The sequence below is a fragment of the Taudactylus pleione genome, unplaced genomic scaffold, assembly GCF_031769625.1.
Source record: "Taudactylus pleione unplaced genomic scaffold, aTauple2 ptg000305l, whole genome shotgun sequence".
Taxonomy (NCBI): Eukaryota; Metazoa; Chordata; class Amphibia; order Anura; family Myobatrachidae; genus Taudactylus; species Taudactylus pleione.
In genome coordinates, this window is record NW_028284706.1 from 8,852,127 (window position 1) to 8,865,359 (window position 13,233).

General features: G+C 42.9%; 1 protein-coding gene across 1 annotated transcript in view; it reads left to right on the top strand.

Moving 5' to 3' along the window:
* The first annotated feature begins 1,547 nt into the window (after positions 1-1,547).
* Positions 1,548-13,233, top strand: part of LOC148511558 (uromodulin-like) — an 89,835-nt gene continuing 78,149 nt past the window's right edge. Inside the window, exon 1 of the mRNA XM_088442103.1 lies at positions 1,548-1,622. Within this exon, the coding sequence (XP_088298229.1) occupies positions 1,574-1,622 (49 nt within the window). The 5' untranslated portion in view covers positions 1,548-1,573. The remainder of the gene's footprint in view (positions 1,623-13,233) is intronic.

Sequence of the window (13,233 nt, forward strand, 5' to 3'; positions counted from 1 at the left end):
CACCTGCCGCTGCAGCTCTGCACTGGGTCTGAGTGTGTGCAGACGGCTCAGCCTCAGCAGCCAGCCGACAAGGGACAGCTCAGCAGAACTATCGACAGCAAGTAAGTGTAGTTTTTTTTTTTTTCTGTGGGTGGAGCAATATCCTTTTTTTTCTGTGGGGGATCAATGTGCTTTTTGTCCCACGGTGGAGCAATGTCCTTTTTTTCTGTGGGGGGGTGCAATGTGCTTTTTTCTGTGTGGAAGCAATGTTATTCCCTCTGTGTGGGAGCAATGTTATTCCCTCTGTGTGGGAGCAATGTTATTCCCTCTGTGTGGGAGCAATGTTATTCCCTCTGTGTGGGAGCAATGTTATTCCCTCTGTGGGGGAGCAATGTGCTTATTTCTGTGGGGAGCAATGAGTTTTTTTTCCCCTATTGAGGGGTGGGGGACTGATGGTGTACCTTGGAACAGGAAACAGGAAAACAGCAGTTGGTTTTGATGTACCTAATCCTATGCTTATGTTAACATAATTTATTCATAATATAGTTTTATTTCAGGCCACGGCCATTATGTGGTGGCCATCCCCCTTTCCAGAGGAGCGCGCAATCTTATTATTGTTACAATCTTACTATCTCCTGTTTGTTTGAAGGGGTGTGGGGACGCATTTTGACTGTTCACACTGGGAGCCACAACCACTAGAAATGGCCCTGACAACTATTAGTTAGTTGTGACTCTGAGGATCGGACACCTTCCCCTACCTTCTATCAAGGCCATGGATTGCTGTGATATTGGTCATGTTCTGCTTTATGTGATCCCACTGTAGCAGTGGGAACCATTAGCAAAGAGCTTAGTCTTCATTCTAGCACCCTACACCTGTCAAAACGTGCAGTTCCTCTTTCCTGCCTGGGGTGTTGTTCTCTGTTCTGGTGCTTCTAGCACACTCAGCTGATGCAAAAAACTTCAGATATACAGACCAGAAGGTGCTAGAAGCACCAGAGCTGAGAGTGACACCCCAGGCAGGAAAGAGACACTGCACATGACAGGTGCAGGGTGCTAGAGTAAAAACTAGAGGTGATGCGCTCTGTCTACTCCAACAATTAGCAAAGGCACATGCTCCTTCTACCACATCGCATGATTGAGACAGGATGACATTCAGGACTAATTATAGATCCTACACTATTTTCTGTGAACCTGACTATATTTATCTCAACTAAAAGCTGCCGAAAAAAATAAAACATTATTCTCAGTGTCAATAATAGCCTATGACATGTAACCTTAGGGGAAAGGCAAGGCACCTTCTCATCATCAAAGATTTGGTTTTTACTGTAACTGTACAATCACATTCCTGAATTACACTTTTTCTTAGCACTGCAGATGTTACAGGCCAGCATTAAAGATGGTATGTTAAGATGAATGTAGTTAAATATAATCCAGAACCACCTCTTCAAATGCTTCTACAAAAATTGTCCAATCATTCTGTTGTTGTCCCTATTACGTCCTTACAACATGTAATCTATTGCTAATATAAAAGCAACAAATACAGACTGCATCTTAGCACTTGACATTGGAGAGGAGGCAGAAAGAATATAAAGAAATGAAATTCCTCATTTGTATCACCCTGTGCATCCTTCTGAGATATACAGGTAATTGTTTATTTGTGGGTTAGCTAAGGATGATAAAGTTATGAGAAATGTATATAATTATATGTGTTTTGAAGTCAGTATTTTCTTTTTGTGTAAAATGCAGTTAAGGGAAAATATAATTATTGTATATGCTGAAGTAATTATAATTTTTCCTATTTACTGTATATCGTGCAAGATTTGGATTACAAGAACTTTTATACATACAGCATTTTTTAAAACAGATTGGTTGCATGCTGCAAATCTTAGTTCTGTACCTGTCCATCTGGGTATGCTCACATATTTTTAAAGTAGACTCCTAGGGGTTTATTTACAAAGTTTTAGGTTGTAAAACTGACACTTCTGTTTGTATTTATGCCTGATATTTAAAAAGGCAGTGCTTTTACTAGCCATGTCTTGCTACTACAAGCACTGCCCTTTTAATTATCAGGCATGAACAAGAACAGAAGTGTAAATAAACCCCTTAACCTCCCTCTCAGGAGACACTAAGGACCAGACTCCCTTCGCACCCTTCATCTGAATGTGCTACTTTCCTCGCTATCGCATATGTGTGTTCTCGGGCAATCCTATTACAAAAGATGCAATGTGACATTCGCCCAAAAAATTATATGAAGCAAGTTTTTGGGGGCAAAATAAATGCTACAGTAAAATTAGGGGTACATAAAAATGGGTGCAACTATATTTTTTTGTCATTTTAGGGTACTTTTAGAAAAAAATTTAAATACACCTCCTACAGTCACATGCAATCTTAAAAACACTTGTCCCATATGTACAGCCACCTCAAATTATTTACCACACTTACTTTAGATCCATTTTCCAACACTTTTTACATTTTGACCCCAAAAATCACATGTCATTATTAGGGGGAATTACGTTAATTAAAAAATTATTTTTGCCTAATTAGTCAATAAGGGGGTTATCCAAGGGGTTCTGAAACAGGTCCACATAATTTTAGGCCAAAATAGAAGATTTGCTAATTATTTTCACCTGCTCTGACATGGTGAAAACTATTCGCCGCTTTTAGCGCTGCAAAATTTGCATGTACGAAAAGCTGCGGCTAATAGGATAGCACGATACGCAGTTTTGGTGAAAAGTTTGCACAAGTGTAAACTTTTCACCAAACCGCATCTTTTCGTGGCTAATTGAATTCCCCCCTAAAGGTGCTTCTTGGTACCTGTAGAGATTGAAAAATCTAAGGAGACAATCTGAGCAACAACACATATGTTACGTCAAATGTCCAACTTCCAACCACTTTGAAACTACCATTTTTGTTAAATATAAAATTTTCCTACTAAGATACTGCTATATCGTACATGAAATGGGAGGAAACATTGTGACTGCCTTATTACATGGTTGCTTTATTATTAACAGATGATAATGTTTCCACCTTACAATAGCCACATACACATTTCCCACCTAAAGCTATAATCGTTGTACACATCACAGGCCGGGTCTAGATCAAGTGGAGCCCTAGAGTGAAAATTTCCTTTGGCGCTGCATCCACAGGCTCACACACTCGCTGTTCCCATAGCTTCCAAAATTCGATACCACTACAGCTTCACACACTTGCTGCCCTCATAGCCACACACTCACATAATGCCACAATTCAGGGCCCATGGCTCACATCATGTCACACTGCAGTGCCCTTCAGCTCTTGTACAAGGCTTAAGTGGCAGTATTTATCATATACTGTATCAGCATGGCCATAACTACCATAATTGTAAGGGGTGCAGCTGCTACAGGGTCCAGAGCTGTGGGGGCCCATCTCTTCTTTGTCAAAGTTACATACTGTATGTTATATACATTTTTCACCATTGGGTGCTACTTAGGGGCCCTTAACTACCATAGGTGCAGGAGTGCAGTTGCTATGGGGCCCAGAGCTGAGGGGGGTCATATTCCTTGTCAAAGTTCCATCTGTTATATAAATTTTTCACCATTGGGTGGCAGGGCAGTAGAAAGCCCTGCCGGGCCCAGGTACAGAGGGGGCGTGGCTTAATCACGGGAGGCATGGTCATGCCCCCTTGAGAAAAAAAAACAAAACAACTTTTGCAGTGCCACGAAGCGGCGCAACGCGCTGGGTAGGGGGGTGCTTTGAGCCCCTGAGCCCGGTGCAAAGCCAGGGGGGGTGCAATCAGTGTGATCGCTCCCCCCCACAGGCATAGGAGACTGCTGTGGCTGCTGCTCAGCAGCCAGGAGCAGTTTTCCACTGCAGCTCAGCACACGCTGTGCGCTGGGCTGCTGTGAGGGAGAGAGAAGGGAGGGGGCAGGGGGCGGCGCCGGACCCGGGCCGCTGCCAAGCCCCTCAGGAAGCCTGGGCTCAGGTAAATAGTACCCTCCCCCCACCCCTCGGCGACATTGTTGGGTGGTACATAGGGATCCTTACAAACATTTGCTATGGGTCCTTCAAATACTTAATTACGCCTCCTGTATATCACTATTTATCTCCTTACTCCTCCTGAATCAGTTCTTAGAGACAATTGTTGTACTACAGTGCTAGCTCCTCTCCTGCACACAGCTCACATTTACTGATCGGTTGCATCTGTGTGAGTAAGTTACTCACACAGCTTAGTACTGTAGGTTCTTCTGGGTGCAGTAGTTCCACTGGTTACATTCAGGCACCACTCACTCACTGCTTACAGCACACTTTGGGCCTGATTCAGACCCGCTCGCTAAGCCACGATCGCTCGCTATGGGTGATTGTCACCCGTCTGCTAATGCGTATGAATCACAGTGTGCATGCACAAGCCAGTCACTGCATTCGGGAATGGATCGCTTGTAGTATAAAGACTGAGTGCTAATTTGAGTGACAGATAGTGCCGTTTGTGGGCTGTAACAGGGGAAAGTCTAGGAAAACAGGGGAGTGGATGTACGAATGCAGGCATGTCTGAGCATCAAAACAGCATTTTTTGGGCGTACATAATAAGCATGGAGGCGTCATTGTACACGTCACCTGGTTGTATTTCAGCCTGCAGTGATCACAGTGCTTGCAGTGGGTAGGGTCTACCTTAAGGGCTGAGAGCAGCTCCGATGGATGTGTGTTAAGAAAGAAAAGTGGGCATCTTTAGAGTTGCGTGCGTTCGCTCTGCCGTCGCTCTCTAAGACATAGAGGGAGTCCTTACACCAGTGCGATCATGGAATTTGCATACCCGGCCCCTTTTGGCTGCGGCATTTGCATACCCCAGTGGTAAACGCAGGATTTTTAAGGGGGAGGTTCCACATTATATATACATTATATATATATATTTATATATATATTATGCAAGTATACCAGGTATTTTAGCGACTGACGTAGGAAGTGTGAATCAATGAAAATGTGCAAATGTATTAGTAATGTGCTACATAAAACATATAGTGGTATAAAATAACAATTTATTATATGACAACACTGATATATAAACATAGACTAGTTGAGTCTTATTTCTATGATGCCCATTTTTGAGGGGATCAGTAAGTGCACCAGGTGAGGCTTTCAAAGTGCAAAATGTTAATAAATAATTTATCATGAAAATTAGCTTTATCTGAGTAAAGGCTGAGTAAATTTGTCAGCACCAGTTCCATGATCACTGCCCAATGCATTTCGTCCATAAGACTTCTTCAAGGGACGCCTTGAAGAAGTCTTACGGACAAAACGCGTTGGAAAGTGATCCCTCTTGCCTCATGGAACTGATGCCGACAAATTTACTCAGATAAGAGAAACCGTTTATTGCCAAACCTTAACAGGACTCTTACATATTTATTTTATTTATTTAATTATTTCAAATACCTCTTCTGATTTACTGAGTATTTTTAAAACCTTTATTAAAGACAATTTTTTATTTTTCATTTTATGATATGAAATGTATTCTATTTGTATATATGTGCCTCCTATTTTCCCATTGTGACCAATTTTTATATACACCCCTCCCATTATCTGTATCTTTGCTGTTTTTAGATTTATGTTTATTATTGACGTAGATTCAAATTAATTTATTTATATATATTTATTGATTTGCACTTTCCTATCTTATTACTATTTATATAATTATTTATTCACTTGCACTTTATAACCATTACTAGTGTGGATATATACCATAATACTGGTATTTACATATTATTAAGCTGTGTGAATTTACCTGCTAGAAACTTGACAGTCGCTCTAAATAATACACCAATTTTCATACCATTCAAAGCACTCACTCTTTGCTATACATTGTTGGAGCTGACACCCTAACATATGAGGGGAAAGCAGTTTCTACCTACAATACTGTACTTACCTTTGTGTTTTGTCTTTTATAAATATACACACATACCCTGAGGGGGATTGTTGTTTGTTACTGGCGCCCAAGCCTGTTTATAAATATAGCATGTTTGCTGGAGGGGTGCCTCCGAGGTCTGGTCGGACCCTGTTTTTTTGAATTAATTTGCACTTATTGACTCTGAGTCTAAAAGAGTTTATTTAATAGAACTCTGAGTCTGAAAATGAATAAATATAAAGTAGACTATTGTTACCTGCAATAAGGGATAAAAAACTATTTTATTGTATTTTAAGTTGTTTTTGGCTTTACACTTACTCTGAGGGGCATATTCATCATGACATAATTATCATTAGTAATAATTATGTTTTAAACTCGCTGCGAGTTTAAAAGATGTTTTGGAGGCATTCATCATGCCTCCCTTACAAAAGTATCACTTCTGAAAACTGCTCTGTTTGCGGAGTCAGCTTTTCAGAAAAGTGATACTTTTCCCCTGCAGCTGAGATATCCATAAGGATCTGCTCACTGCTGCGTCTCTCCCTGCCCCCCTTCTCTTATTCTCTATTCCCTTGCTGGCTAACACCCCCTGCTCCCCGTGGGGGTCCGATGCGCCCCCCCATGGGTGTCTGATGTGGCCCCCTCCTCCCGCATCCTCTCCCCAACTGGGCTCACCTGTCTTCTCTCTGTGAGTCCGGGTCACATGTCTATAGTGCGCCGGAGCTCTCAGCTACGGGGCTCGGCAGTGTAGACACAGCAGGGAGGGATCTGAATAGATCACTCTGCTGTGGCTGCCTTGTAAAACTCCACAGGCTGCCATCTAAACAGTAGCCGGTGAAGTTTATTGGGGGCTGAACGCCATCTGACAGTGGTGACCAGTAACACCATCAAATTCCGAAAAAAATGGAACTTGATGAATAGCCCTGACACTTATTTTATTTTTTACAAAAGTATGTGAACAATAATGTAGCTGGACACATCTATATGTTTGCAATTGGCCATGGTGGGAAGTCTGACATTACTGGCCATATTATAACTAAGGGGAGAATTTACGAAGCAGCAGCTTCTGTAAGCTGCTGCTTCCCGGCGGGTTGCTGTCACATATATAAAAAGCATCCGGAGTCAGTGAAAAGCACACTGGGCTGTTCACTGACTCCGGGTGCCATTTTAAATATATACCTGCAATCCGCCAAGAAGCAGTGGCTTACAGAAGCCGCTGCTTTGTAAATTCTACCCTACGGCTTCTTTAACTTCCGGGAAGGTGACCATTGTTTTACACCTGGCAAAGCGCGTAAATTAATGAGTCATATGAATTGGCTGCATGTGAGAGAACAATTCTTTTTATATATTCTGTTTTTATTAAGATATACAGATAATCAATACAGACATTTCACATCAGAAATAATTAACTGCACCCCAGAAACTTTTAGGGAACTTTCTGGAAAAAGAAAGTTACGTGTGCATGGCAAAAATCAAGATAAATTGTTGTTAATGTACTCACACCATATGCAATGCAAGAAGTTGTTCGTGAACTGGAAGAAGCATGATTTATATCTGTTATAACAGACAGTTCAAATCATGAGACCAAACAGTTAGTTCCTGTCCTTGTGTTCTACTTTGTGCATGAAAATTATTCACCTGACCTGATTATGGGTTTGATTACTGAAATTCTGAATAAATACAAGCTGAAGGATAAAATAATAACATTATCTGCAAATAATATGAACACATATCTAGAGGAGGCAACCATGGGGGAAAAAGAAAAGGTTTTTGTAAAGCTAAAATCCCATTTAAAGAGAAACATATTTGGAATGGGGTGATTTGATCACGGTTTACAAAACAGTATTCAAAGCGCCAGTGAGGTGTTACCAGTTCATGTAGAAATAACTGTATGCAAGATCAGGCCCAGCTCCAGCAGCGAGGGACCAGGACGGGCAAACCTGTCATTTAGGAGGCGTTGCCTAATTACCATAGGCAATGTTCCCTAAATGACGCTATGAGAGTGGCATCCATTCTTCTTTCCCGGGGCCGGCACCGCAGCACAGGTGCGACGGTGAAGGTGGAATAGCAGGGCAGTGCCCAAAAAACAGGACCATCCTGCTGAGAATGACTGGGAGGGGTGCACCCTCTATAGGGTGGCGCCCTTGTTCGACCACACTGGTTGAACATGCCTTGAGCCGGCCCTGTGCAAGATACAGTTTTTCCATATTTTCATATATATACTGTCCATGTAACAAGTCTACAAGAGTTTTGTGAGTTTGCTCATGTACAGTGCAAAGATATTTTGCAAAATTAAAAATTAAGGCGGTTGTCGTTGTCTTCAGCAATTGACAGGATAGTGTCTGTTTAATGCTCTGAAATCTTACTTCCTTTACCAATGTATCCCAAAATCATGAGAACTTTCTTTGCATCCAGCACTTCCATGTTGTGTCTTACATTCCTACTGTGTCAGCTCATAGGGCTCTATTTACTACAATCCGCATATTGAATGCGGATTGTAGTGTGATATTACCGAGTGAATTCGCATTGCAAATTCAGGTAATATCACAGGGATTTACTATAAATCCCTTGCAGGGACAGAGCTTGCGATAAAGCTCTGTCCCTGCGGATCCCATCCGCACTCTAGTCGCTGTATTTTCGGAAAAAATACAGCGACTAAGAGCACGCGCATGCGCCGACCGACCACCGCTACTACCCCCCCACCGATGCTAAGCCCCGCCCCGCGGACCCCCGCGACCCCCCCTCCCCCCCCGTGACCCCCCTCCCTTCATTACACTTACCTGCATCCTCCTTGCCTCCGGTGGTCTTCTCCGGGCTTCCCGATCAGGTGATCTCCCATACTGCACTGGGGTCCGATCACATGATGACCGGGCCCCAGTGCACTGTGGGAGACCAGCTGACCGGAGAGGAGCCATCACCGGAGCCCCGATCACCGGTCCCTGGATTCAGGTAAGTGAAAAAAAAAATGTTTAATTTTTTTTTTCTTTTTTTTACAGCAATCAGCTTGCGGTCTCTTTAGACCACATATCTGATTACTGGTACCGGCTCCCGCCTCTGCTCTCTCCGTTAGAGCAGAGTGGGAGCCCGGTAACCGGGGGAGACCCTGGATAACGCCACCTCCAGGTGGCGTTATTATCACAGGGCTTCCCCCGGTATTTTTTTACAATTTATTTTTAGTAACTTGCACACAGATCACATTTCCCATTACAATTATGGGAAATGCGATCTGCTTTACTAAAAATAAGTGATACTTGGGGTTGGAGTAGAATTTTACTAATTCTACTCCAATTGCCCTGTAATAAATACAGGTGAAACTAAAATAATGTGAAAAGGGTGTGAAAACACCCTTTTTCACTTTATTTTAGTAAAAATAATGTTAATAAATAGAGCCCATAGTGTTCTACAATTGCATTAAACAAATAGAGAACAGTAAAATGACAGCTATACAACTATTAGCCATTCTTAACAACCTTGGCCCTCATTCAGAGCCGCACGCAAGCGGGCGCACGTACGTTAGGCGTACGTACAAAAATATTTAAATTCAATGGCTCGCTCGTATTTTCGTTCGCATCTAAAATTCCTCCCTAAACTCTGACGACCCCTCCTCTAACTAACGAGCGTACGAAATAGCGAGCGTACATCTCCGAAATGGCTTGAAAGGAACGCACGCACAAGTATAAACAGGAAGTGGCCTTGTCAGATGTCGATTACCTGCTCCTTTATTCTGCCTACCTCCATCAATCGTATCATGCCAATCAATGTATCAATTAGCTTAATTGTTTGTTTTTTTTCAACACAATGCAAGAAACTTTACTCTTGTCTGTGTTTGTGTTTACCCGCAGAATACGTACGGATGAAACATTCGCTTGTATTGTTTAAAAAACATGTGAACCACAATTAAACAATTGTACTATTGCTGTGTATCCCCGCATATTTCCCTGGGTTCATTTCTTTATTTAAATTTGCTTACGCATGTCACTGCATCAAGCCTATCCTAACTCTCCAGAGATTTCTGGCCCTGTCGAACACATGACTCATACACTAACCAATAAAATTGCTCCTGTTAATTTCCAAAATACATTAGCCAATCAGAAAATTTTTACACACTTTATCAAAAATGATTTTTAAGAAAAACACCATTGCCATCATGAGAGCCTCCGCATTCACCAGGCGTGAGCTGCTGGTGCTTACGGAGGTCATGGATCGCCGGATCACCAGCCAGCCAGAACCCATGACCAACCGGCAGAAGCGCTCCGCGTATGCGGAGGTACGGTCCCGCCTGCGGTCCTTTGGATCACGCCGCAACATCGGGCAGCTGGAGCGCAGGTGGTCCGACCTGCAACGGCGAACGCCCCGCTTGCTGGCATGCTTTCGCATGCAGATCCTGGCAAGTAAGTGTTATGTATTGTGGTTTTAATGTTTGTGTTTGTGGGGCAAACTGCGTGTGCATGTTTTCCTGTCTGTTCTATTTATTATTTGTACTCATATCTGCGTGTGCATGTTTTCCTGTCTGTTCTATTTATTATTTGTACTCATATCTGCGTGTGCATGTTTTCCTGTCTGTTCTATTTATTATTTGTACTCATATCTGCGTGTGCATGTTTTCCTGTCTGTTCTATTTATTATTTGTACTCATATCTGCGTCTGCATGTTTTCCCTCTTTTTATGAATTTTTAATTCTACTGCTATTTTTTTTGGTTTTTTTTTTTTTTTTTTTTTTTGGTTTGTTTGGCCGGATTTGTCCATAAACTAAACGCAATTTATTTGACATATTTTAGGGGGACAGCCAAGACTCCGCCGTCAACGTCGGCGTTCCCGCCCACTCTCCCCAACCCCCAGCCAACACTCCACCCCAAATCTTTCGCCTATTCCCCACTCCTCCCCATCCTTCCCAGACCCTCTCCCGGAAATGTCGGGACTCCTTCCCCTCCGTCCCACTTCCCCCTCTCCTCCACCCACCCCTCTTCCAATTACCCCCTCCCCGGAGTCCTGCATAACTCCGCCCCATTCTTTGGGGAATGACGGATCCTCCGAGGAGGATCATGGAGGTTTTGCCGGAGCTCCCGATTTGTTTCCCGGTATGTTTTTTATTATTTTTTTTTAAAGCACAAACTGTTTGTATGTAATCATGTGTCGTGCCTTTCTTCGTGTTTTTGTGGCTTGACTTTTGTGGATTGTGAAGGTTTGCCTTTACCTCTTCCTGGTGATTTAAGCATACACATATCATACCTGTGGGAATTTGTACCTAGGCCTTGTATTTTTGCCAGCCCACCCTTTTTATTTATGTTTTTGGGTTTAGGAGTGATTAGTTTTTTAATTAATGTTTTTCTGTGGAGTCCCTATTGTTGTATTAACCCACACACTTTTCTCACCCACAGAGGAACAGAGGCGTCGGCAAGAGGTGGCGGATGTTGTGGGGCAGATGCGCCACCATGTAATCGGCCTTCTGGTGGCCCTCGACCGGCTGTCTGGCCTCCTTCGGCATTAGTTTTTTTTTTTTGGTTGTATTTTCCCAATAAAATTTTAAAGACAAATATACGTTGTGGCTCATTTTTAAAAACCAAAACCAAGATAGTTTAGCCTGACATAAGTTCCTGCAAGGATTTCCCTTTTTTAAAAGTTAGATTGTGTTTTGTCTTTGTATGTCAAACAGACACCAGAAACACATAACAGTAACAATGTAATTTCCCTTTTTGGGTGTAGTGTCAATTTCAGATTTCTACATTTTCCAGGTTCCTACTTGGTGCGCAAGCTGCTTAGGCCAATCTTACAAATCCCAAGGTTGGGCCAGGCTTCCTTTTGGTGTGGATTGGAAAGCTGAAAACATATTTCAGTTTTGCTCATCTGGCGTCAGTACTGGTTTACCCCTTAGTCAAATGTAACTTGTGTTAACCGGGTTACACTTGCTGTTAACGTCCCAAAAAAGGAAGACCATTTCACTCTTCAAACATTTATTCACCACATAACAGAGAAAACAAAGTGGTCACTCCCAAAAAAAGTACACACTGATAAATTCAAAGACAACACATACCAAGAAAAAAATAAATAAAAACACAAAATCAAGAACTGGTTGACGAAGGACCATGCCAACATGATTCCACAAACATGGCGTTGCGATATGGGTTCCAGAATATATGCCCAAAAGGACCAGATCCAGGTTTGGTAAGGGTAGCAGGAAGTAGTGAGCGTTGGAGTGCCAAAGATTATGTGAACAAACAGAAGATGGTGAGAAAATTAAAAATAAATTAGATGTTTGCCAAAAAAAACAAACACATTAGGTATAAACACTGGAGTTTTGAACAAACTTACCTAAAAAATCTGGCCACCACATCATCGCGTATGGCCCCCCCACATACTGACCTTCGACCAACCTCGGGGGGGCCATCCTCAGGTAAGGCATCCTCTGGCTGCATTGGGACACCACTCCTTATGGCAATGTTGTGAAATATCCCACACAGGACCACAATTTTAGACACCATATCCGGCACATACATGAGCTCGCCACCAGAGCGGTGGAGGCATCTGAATCGGCCTTTTAAAAGGCCGATACAGCGCTCCACCACTTGCCTGGTGGCTGTAAGTGCGGAATTATACGCACTTTGTGGCCCTGGTGTGGGAGCCAAATAAGGAGTGAGCAGCCAGGACATGCAAGGGTATCCACTGTCTCCTGTGAACAAAAATAGACCACATCAGGAACACTGTGTATCAAGCTTAACATTGTTATGTACTAAAGGTCTCCACTTACCCAGAAGCCACGCATCACCAGCTTGTAGGTTGGTTAATTTCTGCCATATCCCTGATTGCCGGATGACGAAGGAGTCATGAGCACTTCCGGGTAATTTAGCATTCAGGGACAGGATCTGGAGGGAGGCATCACATACCACCATTACATTCAGGGAGTGATAGTGTTTCCTGTTTCTAAATATGGCCTCCAGCCGTGCTGGAGGCTGAAGTGGTATGTGAGTACCATCCACAACCCCTATGATGTGTGGGAAGCCAGCTATTTGGTAAAAATTGGCCTTGGCCACACTAAGGGCACCCATATCCAAAGGCATTTGAATAAAATGATGGAGGTGCTTGAAAAGTGCCTCCATCACTGCCCTCAGGATCCGGGAAAAGGAGGATTGGGAGATGCCCGCCACTATTCCGACCGTTGTTTGAAACGATCCTGAGGCACAGAAATGTAACACCGCCATAAATTGCGTCAGTGGTGGTATTGCTGTTGGACTGTCAATTTGCCGCTCAAGATCACTTTCTATTAATGAGAGAGTGTCTATGATGATTTTGGGAGGTAGACGGTAGCGTCTTAAAACCTCATCATCGGGCATTCCAAAAAGGGTGACACGTGTTCGAAATATCTGGGGCCTTGCATGCCTACGATGCCT